This window comes from Arvicola amphibius, chromosome X, assembly GCF_903992535.2.
Source record: "Arvicola amphibius chromosome X, mArvAmp1.2, whole genome shotgun sequence".
Classification (NCBI taxonomy): Eukaryota; Metazoa; Chordata; class Mammalia; order Rodentia; family Cricetidae; genus Arvicola; species Arvicola amphibius.
The window spans coordinates 22,260,706-22,288,424 of record NC_052065.1 but is presented as its reverse complement, the minus strand read 5'-3'; the positions used below and the strand labels follow the sequence as shown (position 1 = coordinate 22,288,424).

The 27,719-nt window shown below is 44.5% G+C and overlaps 1 protein-coding gene across 1 annotated transcript in view; it reads right to left on the bottom strand.

The window, feature by feature from the left end:
* Iqsec2 (IQ motif and Sec7 domain ArfGEF 2) overlaps positions 1-18,376 on the bottom strand; it is a 79,850-nt gene extending 61,474 nt beyond the window's left edge. Inside the window, exon 1 of the mRNA XM_042054390.1 lies at positions 17,541-18,376. Coding sequence (XP_041910324.1) covers positions 17,541-18,247 — 707 coding nt within the window. The 5' untranslated portion in view covers positions 18,248-18,376. The remainder of the gene's footprint in view (positions 1-17,540) is intronic.
* Positions 18,377-27,719: the final 9,343 nt, after the last annotated feature.

The following is a 27,719-nucleotide window of genomic DNA, read 5'->3' as shown; positions in this document are numbered from 1 at the left end:
CCACCAGCCTGATCTACAGAGTGAGTTCCAGACAATCAGGGCTACAAAGAGAAACCTTGTCTTAAAAAAAAAACAAGCAAACAAAAAAAAAACAAACAAAAATTACTTTCTTCAGAACTCCAAGGTTTATTGCTTTTATCAACTAGAGTCAGCTGTCAACATGTGGAACCAAAGACCCAGGAATCATACTCCACTACTTTTATTAAATTCAGTAGAAGGAAATGTCTGTCCATCTGTCTGTCTATCTATGTGTATATATGTATGCATGTGTGTATACACACACCCATATCAGCCCCTATGTTCATACCCTGTTTGCATGCCCCCCTTTCTCCTTAGGCTAACTTTGGGCCTAATGAGTAGACTTGGATAATAAGACTACAACCCCTAAAAGTAAGCTTAAGAAATCTGGACAGGGAATTGAGTCCCAGATACCTAGAGTATGGTCTAGAAGGGATGGGGTCCTAATGAGCATGGCTCCTTGACCCCACATACACTTGCTTGGTGGGGAGGGGGTCTTTGAAGTTTAGGGGCCATGCCTCTGTTTCATGGTACAGTTCATGATATTGGGATTTGTAATACACAAAGCCCAAGATCCTCTCCTCCTCTGGATTCCTTAGCTAGGTCCTGCTTGGGCAGTTTAGGGAGTAGGGATGCCCCAAGTGGCAAGGCCTTCAGGATGCAGCTTTCACTGCAAACCCCGCTAAACAAACACATTGATTCCCAGGCTATCCATTGGGGCATTTCATTTGTAGCTTTTTTGGAATACTGATATTCACTTCCAACAGCTTTTGCAAAAATTGTGCACTGAATGCATTCTTACATTAGAAAATCTAGGAACCCTTGGAAAAGGAAAGGAGAAAAAATGTGTGAAATTACATCGCAGAGGAAGCAACCACTCTGAACAGTTTCTATTCCTCTCATTATCTGCAGTTCTTTATGTAGTAGAAATGATTTTGCACTGTATGATTTTCATGGCTTTTTATATTACATGTTTGCCCATGTAACAGCATATTCGTCATGACCATTACTTTGATTTGTCAAGATGCAGTTAACCATCCTCTGAATGTGGCGAATGGAAGTAGGTATATTTTCTCATTGCTAAAATTGTGCTTTGGAAGACTTTCTTTTCCACACAGTTTTAAAGCAACACACGACTTTTAGGAAACTAACCTTATATAGGAGCAATTGCATCCAGCTTAGTTCTCTTTTCTAGACTGTCACTCCCACTAGCTATGTCTGCTTTTACAGTCATGCATTCATTCCATTAGCACACAGTCACTCTGTACTTCTATGAGCCAGATCCCGAGCTAGGGCTATGGGAAGAAATGAGGCAGAGCTCCAGACCACCAGAAGATGTGTCAATCAGGCTTTTCAAAAGGCAATTTCAGAACACTGTAATTATGGCTGAGAGGGAAGGAAGAAGCGGATATCAAGGGAAAACAGAGAAGGGTCTCCTTAACCCACCCTATGGACATGAACATAAACTCTTTGAGGATAGGGTCATGGAAGACGAATAAATATGAGTTGGTTAGAATAAGAAAGGGAATGTTCACTTAAACACAATGAGTTGAGTAAACTGATTTATCTGTTACTCCCTAACTCCCACTAAAATGTGAGTAAATAAATTAAAAAAGAAAGAAAGATAAAGTCTGCAGTGTCGACCAGAAGTAACTATTCCACTTAGAAAACCCTTTCAGGGCTCACAATTTGGAGGTGCTGTACACCTCAGAAGGCAAAGTGAGGGATAAAGCTAAAAATAGTGATTTGCAATGCTGTCCTCAATGCTGTCCAGTCAGGGGCTCTCCACCTCCAGCGCCATCCCAGCAACGGGAGGCTTTGGATTTGAGAACACCAGGTGCAGTGGCAGACGGGGTAAAACAGAGCTAAAAGCAAAGGGATCTTTTTTGGAAAATAGTGGGACCCTAACTTCCTTCTACTCTCCGACTTCCGACAGCAAAATCGAGTGTGCAGGGCTTCTGTGCACCTGTGTAGTGTCACGGACGCTTTTCTTACTGCAAAGACACTTAAGTTAGGACTTCTGTTTTTATGGTTTATTTAGTTGTATTTTATGTGTATGAATGTTTTCTCTGCATGTAAGTGCACTGCGTTTGTGCTTGGAGCTAGCAGAGGCTAGAAGAGGAAGCTAGACCCCTGGAACTGTAGTTGTGGGTGGTTATAAACTGCCTCACCGGTACTGGAAACTGAACTTGGGGCCTCTGAAAGAGTAACAGGTGCTCTTCACTGCTGAGCCATCTCTCCAGTCCCAAGTTTAGGTATATTTTGCTTCATGTTAAATAAACCTTAATGAAATTCATTATTTTCAAAGGAAAGGAAGTTCTAGGGAGTTAAAGCCTACAGTATGATGCAAAGCTAGGTGGGGGAGACCACCAACCTGGAAGGCAGATGGACAAAGAAAACAAACCAAAGAAGGAATTTGGAAGGAACAAAGACAACGAAGAAATCTGGGGAGTGAAAAACAGTGAGAGCCAGAATAAAAATGTCAGTGCGATTAGAAAATAAAAGGTGAAGGGATATCCTAGGAAACAAAGTAACACAATCAAGAGGATGATGGAAGAGAAAGGATGAGAAAATTAGAGGATTAATTGAGGAATTCCTCCGTCTAACAATAGGGTTTCCAGAAATAGAAAATGGAGGAAACAGCAGGAAGGAAACACTCAAAGACACAATATAAGATGTCTCCCAGCACTGAAGGAATGAAAGGCCAGCAAGACAAACAGCACAAAGACCCACATCGAGATACGTTGCTACGGGATTTCAGAACACTGAGGAATAAAGATGCTAAATGCTTCTACAGAAAAATACATTATGTATAAAAGGTCTTTCTAGAGTGTTGTTGGTCATTAGTCTTTCTATAGTCCTTGTTCAACATAACTCTGGACAATCCTGGAATAAAAGGGTGGCATTAGTGGTGGTGATGATGGCAAAGATCGAGTCACACTTTTGACTAAAAAGCTGTCTATATTTATTATTTTTCTGAGATAAGATTTCACCAGGTAGTTCAGGCTGGCAAGGGAATCTTAGAAGGCATTTCTGCCTTCTAAATGCTGGGATTATAGGCATGTACAAGGCTATCACGTTTTAAATGTCATGTTCCAGAACTAAAAAGGCAAAGATCACGTTGTGTTTATATCTTGAAGAAAACCAAGAGACCACAACCAAAAACTTAAAGACCAGGCAACAGTATATAAATTTTGCTTTATAATTGCTAGGAAGCACCAGGGAGGCTTCACACCCAAGGTATGCCTTCTTTAAATCCTAAACAGGTATTATATAATAATAATAAATATAATAAGCAGGTATTACTGGTCTTTATCATAGCCAAACTTACAATAACCCAAATAATAACAATAGTACTATTTATTATGTGGTTCTTATGGTCCAGGACTCATGCTAGCTCCCTAACATCTGTGCAAGGTAGCTGTTCTCATTGTACAGATACAGAAACTGAAGCTTGGAGGAGCAATGTGAATTACCCACAATCACCCAGCCAATACGAGGAGAATATGAGTTGAAAATCTTTGTCTGATTGCTTGGCTTTTTGAGACAGGATTTTGCTATGCAGTGCATGCTTATGGGGAACTTGTGGTCCTCCTGCTTCTGCTTCCTGAGTCAGCATGTGTCATCCTACACGCTGACAACAAATGCCTTTAACTGCCACAACTTCTGCTCCTTTCTGTCACAGCAGAGCCAAGAGGCACTTCCTCTCCCATGCGGCCTGCAGACCTGATCTACCTTCCTCACCTGTCTCCCATCTTCCCTCCTCTCCACACACGCCTAGCCCAAGGCACCTATACCGGGACCGTTTAATGAGCACTTTCATTTTTTATTTATGCTTTAATTTTAGATTTATTTTTGTTTTATGGGTAGGGTGTTTTGCCTGTATATATGTCTATGCACCACGTGCATGCCTGGTATCATCAGCAGCCAGAAGAAAGGGTTGGATCCCCTGGAACTGGAGGCACAGATGGTTGTGAGCCACCATGTGGGTGCTGGGAATTTAAGCCAGGTCCTCTGGAAGAGCAGCCAGTGCTCTTAACCCCTGAGCCATCCTTCCATCCCCAGCAAGCACTTTTAGAAGAGACAGAAAAGGGGCCATCCCAAAAAAATGGGGGTAGGTACAGATATTACCGATGAATGGGGGCGCAGGACAAAAGAACTGCCTCTATTGGCCTTACTTTGTCCCCTCTCTGCTGGAGGTTCAGCCATGATGGGAAAGTGTGGGTGGAAGGGGGAGCAACTAGAGCAAGCCTTATGTTGTATAAGCCTAAACTTGGCCTCCACGCCCCTTCTAGTGAATTTGGGGATCATCTCTGGCTCACCTACTTTCACTGCCTAAATAAAGAAGACGGGCTGCCCTTCAAGCACCTAGCCAATCCTGGAAAAGCCTGGCTTATAGCAGACCGGAAGCCTATCAAGTCACAGACAGGAAGTGAAAGAGAGCCTTGAAGGCTTCGTAAAGCTGCAATAGCCAGAACGGGGCCAGAGCCCAAGTTCTGCAGCTGAGGCTCCTTGATGATATAGTCCAGGCAGGGGAGGTTAAGGGAAGGGATGCGCCACGGCTGCTAGAGGAACACTCATGACACTGGCTGGGGCCAACAGTAACGCAGGGTCAAAACAAGGTCATCCAAGCTTGGCTACTAGGAATGTGGAGTTACTGATAATTTCTAGTTCCAATCAGGCTTAGCTAGAGCCAAAGCCTATAACTCAAGAGCATAAATGTGCATCTCTCCCTGCAGTAAAACAAAAGGAAAGGAATAAGGATATGAAATATGAACTCATACTTGTATCAGGAAAGATGATGGGAGAGAATGGCATCATCAGTGAGTAAGAGATTTCAACAAATTTCTGAAAAAAAAATTAAGCAGAGGGTGGGAGAGTTGAAGGAGAGCCAACGCTTGTAGGGGGTTGTAGCTGAGGAGGGAGCCCATTGGGCCAGGAGGGCCTTACCCAGACTTAGCCTTGGCATGGACCAAAAGAAGGGTAAACATTACCGGGGGGGGGGGGCAAAAGACAAGGGATAAACTGATACCATAAAAAACCCTTTCAGCCTAGAGAGACGGCCCAGCATGTGAAGGCGCCTGCTGCGCAAGCAAGCCAAAGAACATTTGCTCTAGACCTCGCGCAGTGGAAGGAGAAAACTGACTCCTGAAATTGTGCTCTGACCTCCACACACGCACCATGACATGCGAGTGCTTGGGCCCACATCCGCACGTATCACACACACAGAGTAATACAAACAAAATTATCCCTGCCATCCTTGCCACCCTAAGTGCTGGACTCGGAACACAAGCTGCCTGGCATTCATGCACAGGCGAAATGTCACAGGAGAAAGGAATTAAACTAAGAGAAATGGATTAGAGTATCTAATGACATTTTAGTGGCCCCAAATAAACTGCCTTTTATTTTGGCATTTGAAGGACACCCATTATAACAATCATCTCCCTGTTAGATGACCAAATAAAACCAGCGAGCACACAAGCAATTCTAGATATATAAACATCTCAGGAAGAGTTTCTATTAACCCATTCATAGTCTGTAAAGCAAAAAATAGAGCAAACTATCACAATTTGAGATGGGGAAGCAGTTCAGTGCTAAAAATAAATAAGCTAAAAGAAATTTTAGCAAATGTTTTTGTTGATCCTCTTCCTTAATCCCCTCCCCAACCCCTTGCCACCCCGTTGCCCTCTTCACACCTCAGCCTTCATGGCCCATGTATTCTGTTACCTTCTTCTGTTCTCCCCACCCCCGTCGAGACCTTTCTCACTCTTCACAGTCCCCTTTTCATGACTTACACTCGTTCTCACATACATATGCATATATATGGCATGCATATGAGAGAAAACGTGTGAGATCTGCCTTTCTAGATCCGGGCTATTTTGTGTAAATTTATATAATTTTCAGGTCCATCCACTTTCCTGGGAATGTTATGATTCCATTTTTTCTTTACAGCTAAATAAATTCCATTTGTACATGCATCACTTTTTCTTTACCCATTGATTTGTTGACAGCATGTATAAAAGTCCCATAATTAAAATCCATTACTCTGAGTACCATTTTTTTTAAATTAATGAAAATTAAATAGAAAAAAAGATAATGTTTTAAGTTGCTAAGTGGGGGAAATAAATGTTAAAAGCATGCTACTTAGAAACATGAAGTCACGGGGCTGGTGAGATGACACAGAGGTTTGGGGTGCTTGCCACCAGGACTAATGTCCTGACTCAGTCCAAGGCAAAGTCGATTCTAAAGAGCTGGCCTTTGGCCTTTAAATGCCATACTATATGCGCGTGTGTACACACACACACGAAAATGTAATAATAAGGAAGAGTTATGAAGTTATTACCAGAAAAGCTAAATGATAAAAGTGATCCTATCCAGCAGCTGGACATGGGGGCTCATGCCTATAATTCCAGTACTTAGGGAAATGAATACAAGAGGATCTAAAGTTCAAAGCCAGGCTCAGCTATATAGCAAGTCCAAAGTTATCCTGGATTCATGAGATCCTGTCTGAAAAAAACCAACAGTCAGGCATAATGATGCATGCATGTAATACCAGAAATAGAAGAAAGACAAGGTAGGACAATCTTAGTAAATCTGAGGGCAGTTTAATATATGTAGCAAGTTCCGGGTCAACCAGGAACACTTAGTGAGACTGTCTAAAAATATAAAACTAAACAACAAACAGCAACAACTAAAAGAAGGGGCCACCTTTAGGGGCTAGGAGCAAAAGGCAAGCCTTCCTTTCTATGACAGGTTCTCCATATGTATCCCATCCTGACTATTTTCCTCCCAGAATCCTCCCTTAGCCTCCCAAGAGCAGAGATTACAGAAAGGTACCATTGTGCCTGGCAAGACATTGGCTTTCTATTCTCCAACTCCCTCGTGTGTCATTTTAAAATGTGTGTATATGCTGCATGAGCTAACTTAACTGCAGAAGCAAAAAAGTTGATCTTATGGAAATACAGAACAGTATAGTGTTTACCAAAACTGAAAAGAACAGAAGGCGACGGAAAGAAGCTGGTTATTGAGCACTAGAGAGAAGGAGTAACTTCTACTGTTTTATAGTGCAAGAGGATAACAAGAGTTGGCAAAATCTAATGGAGTATTTCAAATTAGCTAGTAGAGAGGGTTTTAATGTTTCCAATACAAAGAAATGATAAATGTTGGCGTATAGCTTAATCACCCTGATCTGATAATCACATATTGTATACCTATATTAAAATGCTACATTGTATCTAATAAACATGTATAATTACTATGCCAATTAAAAATAAAATATAATATTGTATATACACACGGCTTCTGTTTGTGTTGATTTGGTTTTCTTCTTTTTGTATTCGAGGTGAGGTCCTGACTGTGTTGCCCAGGTTGGTCCTGAAATCCTCTGCTCAAGGGATCCTCCTGCCTCAGCCTTCCAGCTGAGGTGGTTGCCACTTTGACTGACTGGTAAAATTTTTAAAATTCTAAAATCAAGTCCCTTTTCTTTCTTGGGTTCTCTGTCTTCCACACTGTACATACCAAGCAGAGAGTGTGATGATTTTGCTAATTTGAGGTCCTAGTCTCCAGTGTTTGCTTCTGTTTAGAGCAGGAGCAAGAGAGGTCAAGTACAGGGCTAGACACTCTAAAGCAGTGGTTCTCAACATGTGGATCGTGACCCCTGTAGGGGTGGAATGACACTTTCCCAGGGGTCACATAGCAGATATCCTTCCTGCCTATCAGATATTTACATTATGATTCATAACAGTAGCAAAATTATGGTTATGAAGTGACAACGAAAATAATGTTATGGTTGGGGGTCATCGCAGCATGAGGAGCTATACTAAAGGGTTGCAGCCTTAGGAAGGTTGAGAACCACTGCTCTAAACTAATAATTTGCCTCCCTACAGAAATCCATACAGTTGTCTTTTTAACCAGATCAGCCTGCACCACCTTCCGGTCCTCTGCAAATGTCACCATTACCATTCCAGCCCCTCCAGCCTTCCATTTACTCAACTATTTACATCCAGTAATTATTTATACCTGTCTGAGTCATAAAGGATTTAAGGTTTCTTACTCCAAGAGCACAGATAAGGACAGACCAGAAATTGAACCAAAAAATAAGAACTCAGGAAGAGAGATGAACGGAGATGCTAGAGCTATATTTCAAGTTAACTGGTGACTGAGGCAGATACAATGAACTATGAAAACTCCATATTAGCAAGGAGAAAATACACCATTTTCAGGAAAAGCGAAGCTTGGTTTAGCACTGGATTCTTCAAATCACTGTCCACAGGAGATTTTAGAAAGAGAACAAAAATGATTGTTTATTGAGTACAAACATCAAAGAGTGTAATTCAAATTACCTTGGTTAATCTTAAGCAGTAGGCATTGTTATTCCATTTTAAAGACCAGGAACTAAAAGCTTATAAAACATAAAATGGCTTCACTGAGGTCATCTAGCACGTTTGAGGCAGCGTTTATATTCAAACACAAGTCTGTCTTTCTCAGAAGCACAGGCCTCCTTTATATGAAAATTGAAACGGGGGCAGGGGGTGGCCAGGCCTGGCTGTCAAGCCAGAAATTGCCTTTGAGCTGCCTCAGATACATCAAACAAGTCCTAGCAAGACAAAAACCAGCAGCAAGAAGTTTGGTCCTGAGCTGGGTGGTGAAAAAGAAAAAAGAGCTCCTCTCCCAGCTATGAATCAAGCACCTTGGTTTCTGAGGAGCCAAATCAGAGCAGGAGGCCAGTTCACCATTCAAGCAAGAGCCCCTTTAGGAGATGAATCCTTTCTGTTGCTTCATCCCCAACAAGCCACCCAATCTCTTGGAGTCCTAGTTTCTTCTTTCTTTCATTTGGGTTTTCTATAAGTAGAACACAAAACAATCCTAAGATTTTAGAGCAGGAAGCAGCACATTCGACGAAAGCTGCTGCATTGAGCATGGGCGTTAATACTAGGGCGACTCCTCCAGTCAGAAAGCTCTCTTCCACACACACTTGCAGGGCCTTACACAGTCTTTTGTCGCTTCTGGCTGCAATCTTCTCACCTGTAAAGCAAATCGCCTTCAGCTGCATACTTCAGGCCCTTCCAGCTCAAACGGTTGACATTTACAACCCTGCTGCTCATGAATGGCTGCTGTTCCTCTGAGCTCCCGCGGTGTGCAGCATTCCCTTCTAGGATGGCACTTGAGTTTATTGTCATCATCATTCTCTCGCCGGCACCCAAGTGTGCTGGCCTTTTCTTCTTCTTCTTCTTCTTTTTTTTTTTTTTTTTTAAAAAAAATGAGATCTACTCTCTCAACAAATTGTTGTCTTTTTAAAATTAGTTTCATTGTCTCCTTTTCTTTCTTTTCTTTTTGCTTCCAGGGCTGTGTAGCCTGGCAGTCCTGGAACTCCCTCTGTAGATCAGACTGGCCTAGAACTCAGAGATCTGTGCACTGCCTGAGTGCTGGGATTAAAGGCTCATTATATCATTTTCATAAGGTACATTTTTTATCGTTTGTTTATATTCATCCCCCCCCCCCCAGTGCACCCTCTTATTCCTCTCTCCTCCCTCCACTGGTCCCCTTCTCCCTCCAAATAGTCCCATTTCTGCCTCATGTTATATATAATTATGTATATATCTGTTCCTGTGTGTGTGTTGTGTGTGGTCATGCTAGAGGTTGATGTTGAGTGTCTTCCAAAACAGCTGTCCACCTTATCCTTGAGACAGATCTCTCATAAAATCTAGAACTCGCTGACTGCTTAGACTGAATAGCTGGCAAGGGCCATGAATCCTGTCTCCACCTCCCCAGCGCTGGGATTACAGGAGCGCACCAACACACCCAGCTTTTTTAGTGAGTGCTGAGAATTCTATCTCAGGTCCTCATGATTGTAAACAAACATTTTACCCAGGAAGCCATCTCCCTGCCTCATATGTATATAGAAATGTAGATATTTCTGCATGTGGATGAAAAAAACATATAAAATTTGTCTTTCTGAGTCTGGGTTATTATGCTTAGCATGATTTCCAGTTCTATTCATTTTTCTTACAAATGGCATTATTTATTATGTTTTTCAGTGCTGGGAATAAACTGAGTTCCTCGGATTCTTCCTCATGACCAATGTTTATTATTCTTCAGGGACTACAACAGAAAATGAACCCAGGGCCTTACACATATTAATCAGGGACGAGTCCCTAATGACAATAATTTGAACATGGTTATATAAAGGAAAACATTGGTTTGACTCAGAGAAGGGTAGTGTACTGTATCTTGGGATCCAGTAGACAATCATAAGGCCTGGATGCGCAGTCATCTTAACCCTTTAAAAAGCATAAAATTCATACATCCTCACTCCATTGTTTATGTGCTAACTAAAAGAAAATAAAACCTAAAGTCTAAAAAATCAGATTATGCTATAGAAATGTATCTTCTATGAGTGAAGGGTACCTCTTAGATGACGGAGGTAATTAAATTATATCTAAAGCATCAGAAGAACAATACTGATCAGCTGTGTAGCTCTGGCTAGCCATCTTTGTTTTGGATATGATGGGACTGTTTTCCTGTTGTTTGTTACACTTCGCCTCTAGGGGGCAGGGCAGTATCATTTATTCTTCTCTATGGACCGCTCTCTGCTTTTCCATTCTGATCAGGACCTTGATGAATATGAAGAGCATGCAGGAAAGTTTCTGACACACTGAGGGGTGGAGGCGGGGTGGGGGGATGGGAATTAGTATGAATCATACTTGTTAGAAAATACAGTTTTATCTCCATATCCTGCTGAGGGAAAAATAAAAAACAGGTCCTGCAAGTGAAATGATGCTCAGAGCCTCACATGAAGTCTACGTTCCAGAACATCCCACTCCCTTCAGAGTTGCCCAGGCAGTACTCAGGGTTCCCAGGTCCCAAGAAGCTCCAGTTCCTAAGTATCTGAGAAGGGTTTCCTGTGTACGTGCTTTCAAGGGTCCGAAAAACTGAACACTCGGTGAGACAGTAGAGGGTAGGAAGAAACTAGACTACTTGGCAAACTATCCTTCCCTCAACAACCCCCCTCAAAGAGGAAATAAGACATTAGTTCTCATTCTCCCCTGTGACCGATGCACATTATCCTGCCAGGGATAAGCCAAAGAGGCCAAGTCTACTCCCACTCCCAAGATGCTGTGCCTGGCTTAGCGTAAAACCTCAATAAAGATTGGATGGATACCAAAAAATGAAAGAAAGAACAAGAGAGAGAGAGAGAGAGAGAGAGAGAGAGAGAGAGAGAGAGAGAGAGAGAGAGAGAGAGAGAGAGAGAGAAGAAGAAGAAAAGAGGAAAAGAAATGAAGAAAAGGTGCCAGTAAACAACCCATCACTGGAGTTGGGCAAACTGCATACAGACAGGATTCCCTGGCTCACTCAGGAGAGAAGATTTTGCACCAAGAGTCAAGAATGTGGCGTGACACGGAATTGGCATGCTGGGAAGATGGTGATGAGCAAATCGGCCACTATACCTCTAAAGTCTTATCCAACTCGGCTTCTCTGTCATGTATTGATTGGGAGACCACTGGGTGTAAGAAGAAGAAAAACCCAAGTCAAATGCCTCCAGGGAACAAGAAGAAAAAGCCAAGAGGATTTTGAAGTTGACATTTCTCTCAACAGGAGTCCAGAATAAAGAAAAACTGAGGGACCTGGTCAATAGTTCACCAGGATTTAACCAGACATTCTTATGTCTACTCGGAATTAACTGAGCAGCTAACTATGTGCTATGTGATGTACTTCCAAAGTCTTCACTCCTTTGTTATGCCCCCAGCACCAAGCACAGAATCGGATCTATAATATGTACTCAATACATGTCAGTTAAGTCTGACTCCTTTTAGAGCAGTGGTTCTCAGCTTTCCTAATGCTGTGATCCTTGAATACAGTTCCTAATGTTGTGGTGACCCCCAACCAAAAAGTTACTTTAGTTGCTACTTCATAACTGTAATTTTGCTACTGTTAGGAACTGTAATACTATAAATATCTGACATGCAACACCAACAGGGTCAAGATCCACAGGATGAGGATCTTGAGGCTAGTAGGAGGCACAAGATATAAACAACTAAGAAGATAGATAGATAGACAGACAGACAGACAGACAGAGATGCTAGACTTGGGGTTAGAAAGATGGCTCAGTAGTTGATAGCTTTGGTAGCTCTTGCAGATGACCCCAGGTTTAATTTCCAGAACCCACAATCTGTGAATGTGATACCAGGGGATCCAAAGCCCTCTCATTCAGGCAAAACACCTCTACACATAAAATAAAAATCGAAGTTAAAAATAAAACAAAAAGGCTAAACTGAGCATCACAAAGGACCAACAAGGGCTGGAGAGATGGCTCGGTGATTAAGAGTGCTTGGGGCTTTTCTAGAAGACTCAGGTTTGATTCCCAGCAACTCACAGTAGTTCACAGCTTCAGTTCCCGGGAATCTAATAGCCTCTTTTGGCCTCCAGGGGCTCACATGGGGTACACATACATACACGCAGGCAAAAAGAGTCATACGCATAAAATAAAATAAAAGTATTTGTTTTTAAATAAAGATAGGAGAGGTGTCAGCTAATTCAACCTTAGAAATAATAGTAAGCAACCAAGGAGAAGGGAAGGGTATTAGCCAAGCCACAGAGGCCATCAGAAGGAAGGCCTGGGTGGGCTAATGAGACAATACAAGGCCAGGGCAACTCAAGAATAGGCTGTAGAAAAGGGATTCATAAAAATGAGAGAAGGGGAATCTGTGGACAGAAACAGAAAGACAACAAAAACATAGGAGCCAGACTGCAGACATGGCTTGGCTCCAGCTGATTTATCAGAGGCTTGACAGAAAAAGAGGAGTAATCTCTCAGGACACCATGGAAAAAATCAGGGGTGATTGTGAGAGGGAACCTCTGTGGGAGGAAAGCCAGAGTCACGCCTAAAGTTCATGTCTTTAACCCCCACCAATGGAAGGGAACAGCACACTGAAGGACTGGAAGCCATACAGCTCTTGGTCCCAGCCGGCTGTGTAACTCGCTGCTCCTCTCCGATCCCCACTTCCTCATCTGAAAGATGAGGAGAACAATAACACCCACCTGGCAAGGATTCTGGGGAAATGAGATAAGAAACAGGGCTGCCGGATGAGTAAGAATGCCAAGAATGCTACAGACCCTGGAGCCCAGCCGCTTGGGTTCCGACTAGCTCTTCTGCAGTCCTGCTCCTTAGCCACTTAGGGACCTTGGCTATGTTACCTGAACTTCCTAGACCTTAGTTTCTTCCCCCGTAAAATGGAGTTAATAACAATTTACATGAAAGGATTCATGTGAAAACAGAAAGAACGACTATATAGGAAGCACTTAGAATGAAGTGCCCAGCACACAATAAATGCAGTAGGAAAATATTAGCTATTATTACATAAAGCTGCATAGAATAGTGCCTATCACACAGGAAGCTGAGATTCACTCAATACACATATGGCCTCTTCACCATGCTCCAGGCTTTACTAGGCCCCCAGCAAATGCAGAGGCCATAGTTGGTAGGGGTGGGCAAAGGAAGACCGGTCAGCAAACACCAAGTCTGATGTCTTCCTTCTGGCACACATCTCAACTGGACACCAAGGGACTATGCCCAGCTAGTTCTTCAAAGCACCTTCCTCTACTGCCCAGGTCCTCAAGCAGCAGCCTTGTCTGTCTTGATCCCTCTATCCTCTGAGAAACCCCACCCCTTCTGTTTACTCTGTCCTCCTTAGTACTGTGTCTGCGGCCTGACTAAGCCCTCAACCCTGTCTTCATGGCTGGTGGGAAGAGAGTTCTGCAAGTGCCAAGAGCATGGTGTTTGCTCAGCCTGGTGGCCCCTCCTGCTCTGTGAATACAGCCAAGAAATATTTGTGGATGACAACAACCCCATTCTTGCCCCAGATCTAGACAGAGAAGCAAGACTCCTAATTCTCACGAAATTCAACATTATCATTTTCTCCCACACCAGCATAATGCTCACAACACAGTGGAGGGGGCAATAAACAGTTTCCCTCCTGAAAGGACGGAGAGATACCCTAGAAAAAGAATCCAGCATGCCAAAGGAGCCAGGCTTCCCCGGAGCCTCTCCCTGGGCTCACGCTCACTTGCGCTCTCCCTCTCTCTCTCTCTCTCTCTCTCTCTCTCTCTCTCTCTCTCTCTCTCTCTCTCTCTCTCTCTCTCTCTGGCCTCAGCTCCTGTAGAGAGCATGCTGACACCCCACCACCTGCAGCCGACGATAGTTCAGCAGTGATGTGATAGACCACGCATCGCCCTGGGTGTCAAGAACAGCAGGCTGGCCTCTCTAGGTTCAGTATCCAAATGTGAGCCAGTCTGCAGGGTGGGTGGGGGCTGAGGATAGAAATTATCACCATATTGGCTTCAGCCCACCACTGCATACAGCAGAGGTGGAGCTAGGCCCATGCAAACAATGTAGGAACACAGCTCTCTTCAGCACGGGTTACTCAGCAGTGGCTCTAAGCCTCTAGAAATCATTCATTCTAGGTGTCAGAACTAGCGGGGGGGGGGGGGGCAGACCAAGCTTAGTAACAAAAAAGATCTCTTTTAAAATCATGGCAGGAGGTGACAGTTCCATGTAAAAAGATAACCATCAGTCAGGATCAACAACTAGTAAGCAAACAACTAAATCCTCATGTACCAGTGACCAGAAGGAGGTAGGGATTCATGTCGCTTTCTGTCACACTAGGAAGACCACACCCAGAGCACGCCAGAATAGATTCTGGCATCCTGGAACCCGTCCAGGAGAGCAGTATGAAAGGATGTAGGAGTTCTGGGTATATACTACGGATGTGGATGAAGGATACCCAAAGCAAAGAAGGCAAAGTTCATAGGAATACACTGTGTACGTTATGTTATCGGTTCGACCTCCGATACGACCACTTTACTTCTCGAAGCCCCCAGCTTCTTATGCTGTGACATGATGGTAGTGACAGGCGCACAGGGTGGTTGGGAGAACTGAGTCTTAGGCAGACCGAGCTCCCACCAAGCTCCAGCTTGACCCAGGCCCCATTTCTCCCCAATTTGCCACCAGAGGGAGCCTGGGGCCCAGCAGAGCCCAGCCTGTAGCAGCTCTGCCTGTCCTCCCCCAATGCTGCAGCCCCAGCTGCTGAACTCCCACCCTGCCTGCCCGCGCTTCCAACAGCAGCCTTCTCACCCACTCCTTACAAACCCAGAACAGGCCTAGCAGGGGAGTCGCTTGCAGCAGCACTGGTTACTGCAGTGGCTACAGGTTCTCCTGACACCCAGTGAGAAGAAAGGTGGGAAAGAGGAAGGTAGCCGTCTATTCTCCCCCATCGACTCCTCCACTCACTCCAGAACCATCTCTTCTAGTTCAAAACCTGGAGATACCTACGGCTTTCTTGTTTTTTTTCTGAGTTCAGTACCCCACCAGGTCCTGAGGCCAAGACTCCTACGGGTTAAGCACTAGGGAACAAGTAAGGTGCCTTTAAGATAGGCAGTTTTCAATTCTAGTCCCAGCTCCATTAGCAACTAGTAGCTTAACCTTGAATAAGGCCCCTTCGACTTGAAGCCTCAGTTTCTCCTTCTCTAAAATGGAGTTGCTGATGCTCACTGAGTGGGCTCTGTTGTGAAGCCCAAATGAAGTAATCACAGATAGGCAAGCAGTTAATACATAGTTGAGAGACATTCAAAGTGCCATTTAAACCTCTTTATTAGCCCAGTAGGAAATGTGATGCAAGGGATTCCAACAAGCGACCTGGAAAGTGCACAAAAAAGAAGGAAGGAGTCTGAAGCAGGCCTGCAAGGATGGCAGAAGGGCAAATGGGCTTCCAGCCAGCCAATAAATTCAGACCTATGTCTGCAGGATGGAGAATCTGAAAGCAACGGAATTCTTAAATTGAGGAAGATTCCGGTCTTTTCACTGGGCTTAATTCCTGAGTCAGGAACTACATGCTTCTTCCAGCTCTCTCGGACCCACTTTGGGCCTCGACTGGACATGTCCAGCCAGCTACTACCCCCATCCCTTGAGGCAATCTACTGCATCACAACTGGCTAGGCTGAAAAGTTCTCTTGATTTTTATCTCAAATGTTCCCACTGTTCCAGGATCTGCTTCCTGGAGTCATATATAATGAGGCTGTTCCCTCCATCACAGGCCTGACCCCTCTAGAGAAGTCTGCAACCAGGTTCAAGGACCACAATGCCCCATCCAGTCTTTCTCTGCCCCCATTCTGGGGCTGTCCCTCCACCCCAACACTCAGCTAAGGGTGCACTGCAGTGGAGCCCAGCCAAGCCCTCAAGCTGCAGCTGCTGCTCCTGGGGCCCAGCCATCTCAACCCAGCACCCCAGCCTGCTGCCTCACCATGGGGGAGTTGCAGAGAGCTGTCTCCCGGCAGATTTCCTGAGGCAGAAGGCTTCCCCACCCCCAGCCCAGCCTCCAAGAGACACTCCAGTAGTTGTGGCACATGGTAGGACCAGCTGAGCAGTGAGAGGAGGGGGAAACCTGTCCATTTGCTAAAGGACCTCAGACTTGCTCTTTGGTGTGGCTAGGTTAGTAGACACCCATTGAATCTCAGTTGGCAGACCTTGCCTTTAAAAGAAATATAGGGGAAATGATGGACCGACCGAAGAACGGACTCAGTCAAGGTCACAAAGCCAATCTGCAACAGAGCTGGAAGGGAAACCCAGTTCTCCTATCTCCCAGTTCAGTGTTCTTTCCACTGTAGCAGCAAAGCAAGAGGAGAGCCTTTAGGGCATCCCTGTGTGTCTTCATGTCCTTGACTCACAGCCTAATACATTTATCCCAACCAGCACACAATGGGATCTCTATGGGAAAAGTGGACCCTGCCCATGTCCCATCAACTCAGAAAATAGTCCTATCCTGTCTCGGACACATGTACAGACCCCAACACCAGAACTGAAGCTGATCCAACAGATGGGAGATCTACGGACTTCCCTTCCTGGTAGGGCTCTTTAAATGGGTGTTGTTTTTCTTGAAGGGTGGAGACCAGCTGGACTTTGAGAAACTAACCAAGGGCCTAGCTTCCATCTTTGCTCCCCCATCTTTGCCACCATCACCCCCCCCCCCCTCTGTGCCAAGATGTGCTGCAGTTCCCCTCAGAGGAATATCTCAGCCGTCAGGATCCATTCTGGTCCCCACCTGCCTCTAGACAAGACTAGACACCCCTCCCCCCAAAAAAAACCCCAAAAGGTGTGTAGGAGTGTGTAGGGCTTTGAGTTGATACCACCTCTGTCTAAAAAAATATTTAATCCATCCTCCAGAAAGGATACAGCTGGGGATTGAAGAAGTGGAGGGAGGTAGTGGGGATTGCTTTAGTCGCTATCTTGGTTCTGGAGGAAAAAAAAAAAGAGAGAGAAGCAGCCTGCACTCATCTGCTCAAACCAGTGTGTGGTGGCTACCGAAAGCATGTCAGCTGGTTGAGGAGGACCTGGCTTTTCCCGATTGGGACAGGAGAAGCAGGAAATGGAATCGGGCATGGGTTTCATATACTTTATCCGCCAGATAAGTTGGAGAGGAATCTAGAGGGAAAGGGAAGGGTGGGGTGAAGGTTGCAAACACATTTCTTACTTTCTCTGGAGGGTTGTAGCCGGACTGGTGCTGGTACTGGTGCTGTGACCTCCGCCTGCGCCAGGGCTGGAGCTTCTGGATGCGCCACGGCTCACCTGGCCCCGCTCCCGCGGTGGCCGCTGCCCCACGCCCACCGCAGAGGAATAGCCGGCTTCCTTCTCGCGGCCCGGGTGCGCTGGCCCAGCCTCTCTCCCGCCACGCTCGCGACCCAGGGCTGGGTTCTCGTGGTGCAGGTGGCACTGGGCCACATCGCGCTCGCGGGCTGTGTAGCCGGTAGTGTCCTGAAGCTGATAGGAGGCTTCTCGTTCCTTGTCCCGATAGATAGCTTCCCGGTTCTGGTAGGCGCCATCCCGGTTCGGGTAGCCCACGTCCCGGGACGCCTGGTGGAACTGGCTCTCCCGCAGCTCGCGGTGGTGGAACTGGGTCTCGCGCAGGTTCTGGTACTGGCTCTCGCGGCCAGGGCTATCCCGCGCGCCAAGGGGGTCCCGGTGTAGTTCTCCGCGGTGTAGCTGGCTCTCCTCCCGCAGGTCGCGGTTCTCCTGGGTGAGCTGGTCCAACTGGCCCTCCAGCTCTTCGATACGCCGGCGCTGGGTCTCCAACAGCTGCTGCTGACTCTCAATGATATTGTTCAGCTCCAGCAGGTACTCCACCGCCCGGTTGGGGCTCTCAGATCCCGGGCCACCCGGAGGACCGGACCCCGCCTCCATCCTGGCGGCCCAGGGACAGGGGAACGGGCAAGAGAGCCCAGTTCCCGCTCGCTCACGGCGCCACCCTCCCCCGGGCCCAGCCGGGGGAGGGGGCCGGCGGGACGCGAGGGCGCGCACCGGGCTCGGGGGCCCGGGGGCCCTAGGGGGCCCGGGAGACAGCGCTGGGGCCGGCGGCACGGGGCGCAGGAGCTGAGGCTGCCGCCGCTGCCGCCGTCACCGCCACCACCACCACCAGGGCTAGGAAGGACGCGGCCCACGGCGCTCCGCCCGCTGCGGAGTCACTGCGCAGCGCGGCCGCGCGGGACCGCCCCGGCCGCCGGCCCGCCCCCCGCCCCTGCCCCCACCCATCTCTCCCGACCCGCCCCCGAGCGCCCCACCTGCAGTCGCCACCAGCACCCCAGCTGGACTAGTCCCAAGGCACTGGCACCTCAGCTGGTGGCCAGCCTTAGCTCAGTCTGTAGGAGATATCTCCATTTCAGCCGTCCTGGGGGCCTCACCTAACAGTCTAACGAAGCCCTCCAACCTATTCTAACGTGCACTGGTCAAGCCCAAGATCAAAACCATCAGAGCACCCATCCCAGGCAGTCTCAAGACTTGGCCAACTCAGACTTCTATACCTCTAGTCTGCCAAACCCAAATAATATCCCATTCTCTATCTTTCCAGTCCAGTGACAATCTCTTGATTTTTCATTCCAACTTGTCTATAGACCATTCCTCCATCCCTGTCCTGTATTTCTCTAGCTCTGTGATCTTACAGCCCACCCAATCTGTAGTTCCCTATCCCAGGCAGCCCCTGGAATTCTACTCCTACTCCCACCGCCATCACTACCGCCACCACCGTCACCACCATCACCACACAAGGAACTTCATAGGCGTTTACCTCCAGTCAGCCTCTAAATTCTCCATCCAGATCAATGCTCATATTCCCAATCCTATCCAACCCTAGGATTCCCCATGTTAGCCAGTCACTTCTGACCAAGGCAACCTCAAGATCATCCATTCCAAACAGTACCTGGACTCCCCATCAGAGTCTGACTTGATTTCAAAGCATCTTGCTTCAACCATCATTTTCTATTTCCCATGGAAATGGTATTTTCATTTATTCCATTATTGCCAGCCAATAAAGTGTTATCTATCCATCAAGACAAATCAAATATTCACCATGGGTCTATAATGCCTTCACTTGTAAGGTTGAAGCAGAAGAATTGCCAAGAGTTCAGGGTCAATCTGGGCTCAATAATGAGTTCCAAACCATCCTGAGTATCTACATCTACATCTACAGTATGAGATGCTATCTCAAAAATATAACAATAGAAACTTTGGGGGCTAGAGAGATGGTTCAGAAGTTAAGCTCACTGGTTGCTCTTTCAGAGGACCTGAATTCAATTTCTAGCACCCAAGTGGTAGCTCAAACCATCTGTAACTCCAGTTTCAGGGGACTCTGACACCTTTTTTGGCCTCCATGCACCATGTACTCTACATAAGCGCTAGCAAAACACCCATACACATGAAGAAGGAGAAGGAGAAAGAGGAGAAGAGGAGAGAAAAAGAAAGGGAAGGAGAAGGAAGAAGAAAAAGAAGAAGGAGAAGGAGGAAGAGGAGGAGGAGGAGGAGGAGGAGGAGGAGGAGGAGGAGAAGAAGAAGAAGAAGAAGAAGAAGAAGAAGAAGAAGAAGAAGAAGAAGAAGAAGAAGAAGAAGAAAATCCTAAGTTAAATGCCACTTTTCTGAAGCCATTCCTGATTTTCCAAGTGATAAATGTTCTGTGTTGAGACTGAACAGGAATGGCAGACTGAAAGGTGCTGAAAAGGCTGGGACTAAGGAGGAAGCTCAGTGACAACAGAAGAGCCAGCTTTCTGACATGAGCTTGGATCCGGAATGGTTTGAAGGCATGGCAAATGTTTTCTGAGCCTATGCGGCAGTTCTCTAGTGTGCTCACGTGGCCACTGAATGCTGGGCTTAAGCTTCCACTTCTCAGGATTGCCTGTATAGGAGCAGATAGAGTGAATATTCCTAAGCTATTCTTCCACAGGGTGTTGAACAGAAAGTGAAGTAAAGTTAATGGAAATTTCTTTTTAAAGGTTTATTATTATTATTGTGTGTGTGTGAGTGTATGCTATGTATGTACAGGTGCGCTTGAGACCATCAGATCTCCTGGAGCTGGAGTTACAGATAGCTGTGAGTGGTGGGTGCTGATGTGGGTGCTGGGAAATGAACTTGGGTACTCTGGAAGAGAAGCAAGTACTTTTAATCTCTAAATCCCTAAACATCAGTTTCTTAAACATACACAATAAAATACCATATCCTCTATGATGACTAAATCAAGGGTATTTACAATAAAAAAAGGTTAACACAGACATGGAGAAATTGGAACCATCATTCATTGCAAGCAGGAATGTAAAATGGAGTCACTGCTTTGTAAAGCAGTCTGGCTATTCCTTAAAGGGTGAAAAAAATAGAGCCAATATTTCTACTTCTGGGTATCTGTCCAAGAGGAATGATAATGTACAACTAAAAAATCCCATAGAGTATTCATTGTTGCCTTATAAATAATAACAACAACCCCAAAGTATAAACATCCAAACAAATCACTTGATGAATGGATAAACAAAATGTAGTATGATAAAAAATTGAACTATGGACTGGAGAGATGGCTCAGTAGTTAAGAGCACTTGTTCTTGCAGAGGACCTGAGTTTGATTCCCAGCAGAACAAGGCAGCTCACAGTCATCCATAATTCCAGTTCCAGAAAATTCAACCCCTTCTGTGGGCACCAGACACATACATGTTACATGTCACATATATGTAGGCAAAACACCCATGCATAAAATAAATAAATCTAAAATGAAAAACAGAATGTTATTTGACCACTAAAAAAAAAAGAAGAAGAAGATTCTAGTGTGGCGTCGCATGCCTGTAATCCCAGGATGGGGAGGCAGGAGGATTGTGAATTCCATGCTAGCCTAGGCTACATAGTGAAATTCTGTTTCAAAACAACAGAAATAATGAAGTATTGATACATAAAAAATGTGGATGAAAAGGGAGGTGGGTGGGAACTGGGAGGGATGGGAGGGGGACTGGAAGGAGTGAAGAGAGAAGAAACTAGAGTCAGATGTATTGAAAACAAAACATATATACATACACACACACACACACACACACACACACATATATATACTGGGTGAATTGTAAAAACATTATACTAAGAGAAATAAGCCAATCACAAAAGACAAATATTGTGTGATTCCTTTTATATGAAGTATAAAAATAGACAACTTTATAGATAAGAAAATTAGAGTAGTAGTAGAGGCTGGCTAGGTGAGAAAGTAGAAAGTGTCTACTTAGGACCAGGATCTATTCTTGGTGCATAAAGTTAGCTTATTGGAACCCATTCCCTATGGTGGGATGCCATGCTCAACCTGAATGCAGGGGCGAGGGGCTTGATCCTGTTCCAACTTAATGTGCCAGTCTTTGTTGACTCCACATAGGAGCTTTTACCTGTTGGGAGGAGTGGATGGGAGATGGACTGGGGGCGGGGAGGCGAGGGGGTGGAAGGAGGGGTGAGAGGGAGAACTGTGGTTGGAATGTAAAATGAAATTTAAAATTAATTAATTAATTAAAAAGAAAGTGTCTGGTAATGTGTATGGGATTTTATTGGAGGGGATAAAAAAAGATCTTTAAAAGTAGACTTTGACCGGGCGGTGGTGGCGCACGCCTTTAATCCCAGCACTCGGGAGGCAGAGGCAGGCGGATCTCTGAGTTCGAGGCCAGCCTGGTCTACAAGAGCTAGTTCCAGGACAGGCTCTAGAAACTACAGGGAAGCCCTGTCTCGAAAAACCAAAAAAAAAAAAAAAAAAAAAGTAGACTTTGGTAATGATAGTCCAACATTGCTTGTATACTAAAAGCCATTAAATGGCACTTTTTAAAAGGTCCAGTTTCCACCTTTAATCTCAGCATTTGGGAGGCAGAGGCAGGCAGATCTCCAGGTTCAAAGCCAGCTTGATCTATAGAACAAGTTCCAGAACAGCCAGGGCTACAGAGAGAAAGTCTGTCTTTTTTTAAAAAAAGTGTGTGTGTGTGGGGGGGGGAGGCAGTTTCATCACATGTGCATTTTTTAAAAGAAAAGTGTTGCACAAAATTAGCACATAACAATGCCAGCTATATTAATAGCAGTTATTACTGCTATGATGCTTCCCATGTTTTAGGTACTACGCCAAACAACTTAGCCATATGATCTAACTCAATCCTCATGACAATGTTACGTGGTAGGTTCTGTTATTACCTCCATTCAATAATAAGGAAAATAAAATGAAGACTGAACGATTTGCCAACAGTCACTCAGAGGGATAACCAGTTTCCTTTTCACCTCTTTGCATATCCTCCCAGTGCCTTGTACAAAAGAGGCACTCTGTAAATGTTAAAGTTATATACCTAGTGAATATTTCTATTCATCCAGCAAACATTTGTAAAGCATTGTCCATATTCCAGGCAACGCCTGCATGTTCATCCTTACCTACATCTGTCATTCAAATTCCCTCTGGAGTCGGAGGTAGGTAAGTCCTAAGGTTCATTCACAAAATACTACGTCTACTATGTATCAAATATTCCTCTGAACACTGAAGATATAACAATAAATAAAACAGACAACAATCTTCTAGTAATGTCAGAAGCTACACCATAAAGTCTCCTCAACATGACTGCCCAAACGTGAGATGAAAAGTACAGCATCAATGGACATGACAAAGTGGATGGGGGAAAACCCACAAGTCCTTGACCATACACAAAGAAGTATAAGCAACTGAGGAAAGCTGGGAGTGGAAGAGGTGGCCTTCCCCAGGGAAGAGCACACCAATGAGTTGGCTAGTGACAAATGGTCAGCCCTGAAAACATATATAGAATTAACATACATGTATGCATGTATACACATGCATATGATAACAATTAATGTCATAATTATACTATAATCTCAACAAAACCCCCAAACAAACAACAAACCTTAATGTTATGGTGCTAACATTCTAGCAGTTTAGAGAGACAATAAATAGAATATGTAGAACTGCGGTGAATAGTGTTCCTTCATAATCAATGTCCACCCAAAAACTGTGAGTAACCTTATTTCGAAATAATGGCTCCTGCAGATTTAGTCAAGTTAAGATAATGTCCTGTAAAATAAGTGTGTTCTAATCCAATAATGATTGTCAACTTGACAGGATTTAGAATCACAATAGAAACAAATTTATGAGAATGCTTGTGAGGGATTATCTTGATTATTTCAACTGAGGTAGAAAGAATCATCCGTGGTCTGGCAGCCTGGATTGTCTAAAGATGAGAAGGTGACCTAAGGGCAAATATGCATCTCTCTCTGCTTTCTGACTGAGGATGCAATGTGGCCAGATGTTTCAATCTCCTGCTGACTTGACATCCCTATAATGATGGACTTGCGTGCTCAAAACTATGAACCAAAATAAACTTTCCCCCTTAAATTGCTCTTGTCAGGGATTACAGCAACAGAAAAAGCGGCTAATATATAAAATTGGTTTTTAAAAATGGAGCTCTTTTTTGTTGTTTTGTGATGTTGTTTGTTAGGGTTTTGTTTGTTTGGTTGTTTGGTTGGTTTGGTTTGGTTTTTTGAGAAAGGATCTACACATAACCTTGGCTGTCCTGGAACTCACTGTGTAGATCAGGATAGTCTTGAATTCATGAAACTCTGCCTGCCTCTGCCTCCCAAATGCTGGGGGTAAAGACGTATGCCACCACACCCAGATGAAGTGGGGCTCTTGCTATGATAAACCTGGCTATAGGTCTTCTGTTATGATAAACCTGAGTGTGTAGCTCTTAGGCCTTTGGAACTGTTTCGTGGCTGGAATGTTGAAGAGTGTGGTATTTGGAGCTAGAAAAACTAACCTGCTAGAAGAAGGACTTAGTGAGCCATTCTTATGGGAACTTGGAAGGCGAGAGCGCAGAGAGGAACGTGAACAGTGAAAGCCCAGTTCATGGGGTTTTAGAGGGGAACAAGATCTCTTAGAAAAGTGGGCTTAGGGCCATTGATGCGATATTCTGCTCAAGAATCTGGCTGTATTCTGTCTGTGTCCTAAGAACACGAGTGAGGTTTGACTTAAAGGTAATGAACTAACTTGTTTGGTGAAGGAAATTTTAAGACAAAATGGCATTTGGGCTATGGCATGGTTACTGTTTATTGTTCTGATCCAAGAAAGGAAAAAGTGAAGCAGAAAGATATCAAAATAATGTATTTTAATGAGGAAAAGAATTTAAGTAAATTTAACTTTATAGACAAGGCAGATGTACAAATAGCTCTAACTGTTAGAGACTAGCATCATTAAAGAGAAACCCCTTGATTTACACAAGGACAGTAAGAATGATGTCATGAAGACAGAACAATATCCATTAGAGGGTCCATTTTATAAAGACACAAATTCATTTGAAGGAAGAAAGTCTAAAGTGAATGGATTCCCAGCTCCTCAAAGGCAACAGTCTAAGGAAGTGTTTCCCAATGGTCAGCACATAGGAGATGATACAGCTATGGTCCAAGTGAGTGATATGTCAGCAGAACTTAGTGGAAGCATTCATGTGCTACTAGTTTAAAAGCATTAAAAAAATGCAAGATCGAAGAGGTCCTAGAATTTTATTTCATGGTTTCAGAGAGCCTCAGAGGTCAGGCAATGTGGGCAGGGTTGGAGTCCCAGCAAGGAGACTCCGAGAGGCTATTGCATGAAGCTGAAAAGGTGAAGTCCAAGTTGCAATGGAGATCCAAGGATGTTGGAGGGGCCAAAACCCTAATGGCTGCTGAGAAAAACTGCAGGAATAGGGTGGACTTAACCCAAAAGAGAGGCTATGTGTTCTGCATGTGGCAAAACTAGAGAAGCAGTGCTACCATTTAGAGTCTGGATGATTCCATCTGGAACCCCAGATGTGAGATGAGGAGCTTCAACGTTTGGTATTATCTCTGCTGGGATTTTGGCTTTACTTTAGTCCATTCATTCCTTGTTATGTCCCCATTCTTCCCTTTTGGAATGAGAAAATTTGTTCTGTGCCATTATGTACGTTGGAAGTTTGTACTTTATTTTCTGATGCTGTAGGGACTCACAGTTAAGAGACTGCCTGGAGTCTCAGATGAGGCTTGGATTTCTATTGTTTTATTTTTAGGATTTATTTTTATTTCATGTATATGAGTGTTTTGCTTTCATGTATGTATGTATACTTCAAGCATGCCTGGTACCTGCAGTGGCCAGAAGACAGGATCAGAACTCCTGGAACTATATAGATGGTTGTGAATTACCATGTGGGTGCTGGAAACCGAACCCAGGTGCTCTTCAATCACAGTAAGTGCTTTTAACTGCGGAGCCCTCTCTCTTGGGCCCTGATTTTGGATTTTTAAACAGTGTTGGGATTATTGAACACTGTGAAAATTCTTGAAGTTTGACTTGGTGTATTTTGGGACACCGAGTCTATGAATAAAAGGGGTGCAGGGTTAATGGCTTAGGTCTCTCATAGACATGGGGTGGGGCTGTGACTGTTGCTAATGATTATCAATTCAATAGGTTTCAGAGGCACTGTGGGAAAAAATCTCTGGGAATGTTTATGAGAGATTATGGTTATTAGGTTAATTGAGGTGGGGAGGGAAGACATATACCTCACAAATGTGGGCAGTGCTGTTCCATGGCTGGGGGCCTGGACCAAATACAACTAGGGAAGAAAATTGAATGAACAAGACTTTATGTGCCATTGGGAGGACAGGAAGAGTGAGAAAACACAAGTATTTTGGAAACTATGTATTGAGGGGGAAGGAGACTCGAGTGTTGTAAGGGAGAATAGATGGGAAAACATTGCCCGACTACCTTGAAAATTCTATTGCCAAGTGAACGAATTTGGACATTCTCTTATAGGCATAGAAAAGTTATTGAACATGTTAGGTGGGGCACCCACATGGGTACTGCAGGCAGCAAACATGCCACACTACAAGATGATCTCAGCATTGCTTTGTTACTGTTCTTCAGCAGAACCCATGGTACTACATCTCTTTTTGCCTGCCACCTCTCAGAGTCATGTCCCAGAAGCCTCTGTAGCCAGTGAGACTGTTTCAACTCCTCTTCCCAAAGGCCGCCTTTGCCAAGAATGTGTGCTAGAGGAGGAAAGAGTCCCCCCCCAAACCACTTCTCATCACTGCCAGTATCCAGTCAATAATAAATTGTCGTGCTGTTGAGAGCCATGAAACATTTTCCTCAGATGGTGGCATCTGTTCAAATTGGGTCTTGTCTACTAGATTTTCACAACTCTAACTATGCACAGACCTTCTCCTACACCTGTTAGTTGCAAAGCACCAAAAGGGAATATCAAGACTAAAAGAAAAATCTGGATCTGGGGGTGTTTCTCAGTGATAGAGGATGCATGTGCAAATCTCTGGACTTGCCAGGCATAGTGTTGCACACCTTTAATCCCAGTACTCGGGAGGCAGAGTTAAGAGGATCAATGCTAGCTTGGTCTACAGATTGAGACCCCATCTTTTTTTTTTTTTTTTTTTAAAAAAAAAAAAAAAGCTTTCCCTCGGGCAATTTAGTGTCCAGAGGAACTCATTTTCGATTCAAAGACACTGAGAACCAGAGAGGCTGATTGCACCGAATGCTATAGCCAGTGACCGCTAGTCTAGTAGACTACTACTTTAGTGCTTTCCTTGGGCTTCTTGGGCTTATTTCCTGGGGTTTGCTGTTCCAATGAGACATGAAGCATCAGAGTTTAGAGAGCAAAAAGGTAGGAAAGGGACCATTTGTGTGGAACACAAAGAAAGAGAGAGAGAAAAGGACTGCGCTTTTCTCTTGGGTATCCTTACAGAGATACCGGTGCTTAAAACTAAGACAGCTCTTAGCTAATTAATTACCTACGCTGCCAGTCCCCTTCCCCCTAGTGGCGATGGGATGATATGTAACCAAAGTACTTGTCAGCTTCTAACAACTGCAGAGAGCAAGCCTAATAGGCTGCTGTGGAGTTTCGTTTTAGGAGAAATTTTCTCTCTGAAGATGATTTGTAAGCTTGATCCTGTCAGAACATAAAACCATATAACCCATCGCGTTTCCAATTTTGTCCTAGCTGCCATAAAACTTTGAGCCAAATTCAGAGTCCAATTATAATCCAGTTCATTTTAGGTACCTGGCAACATCCATTTGTGCTCCCTTAGTCTCTGGTGTGTTTTCCTCCACATTTTTATCCCCAATTGTCTTTCGTTCATGTTACAAACTGATGAGTCGCCTAATATCCTCTTTAAAGTAGGCGAGATATAAATCTCACATAAACTAAACTATATTTACAGATGCTAAGGGGATTTAAAACAATGAAGAACATTTGATGAAACAGATGATACTTGGCCTAAAGGAAAGCAGGCTTCTAAGGATATGATTGCTGTCTTCAAATATCCAGTAGGCTACCAGGAGAGTAATGTAGTAGAATTATTCTGCATAGCTCCA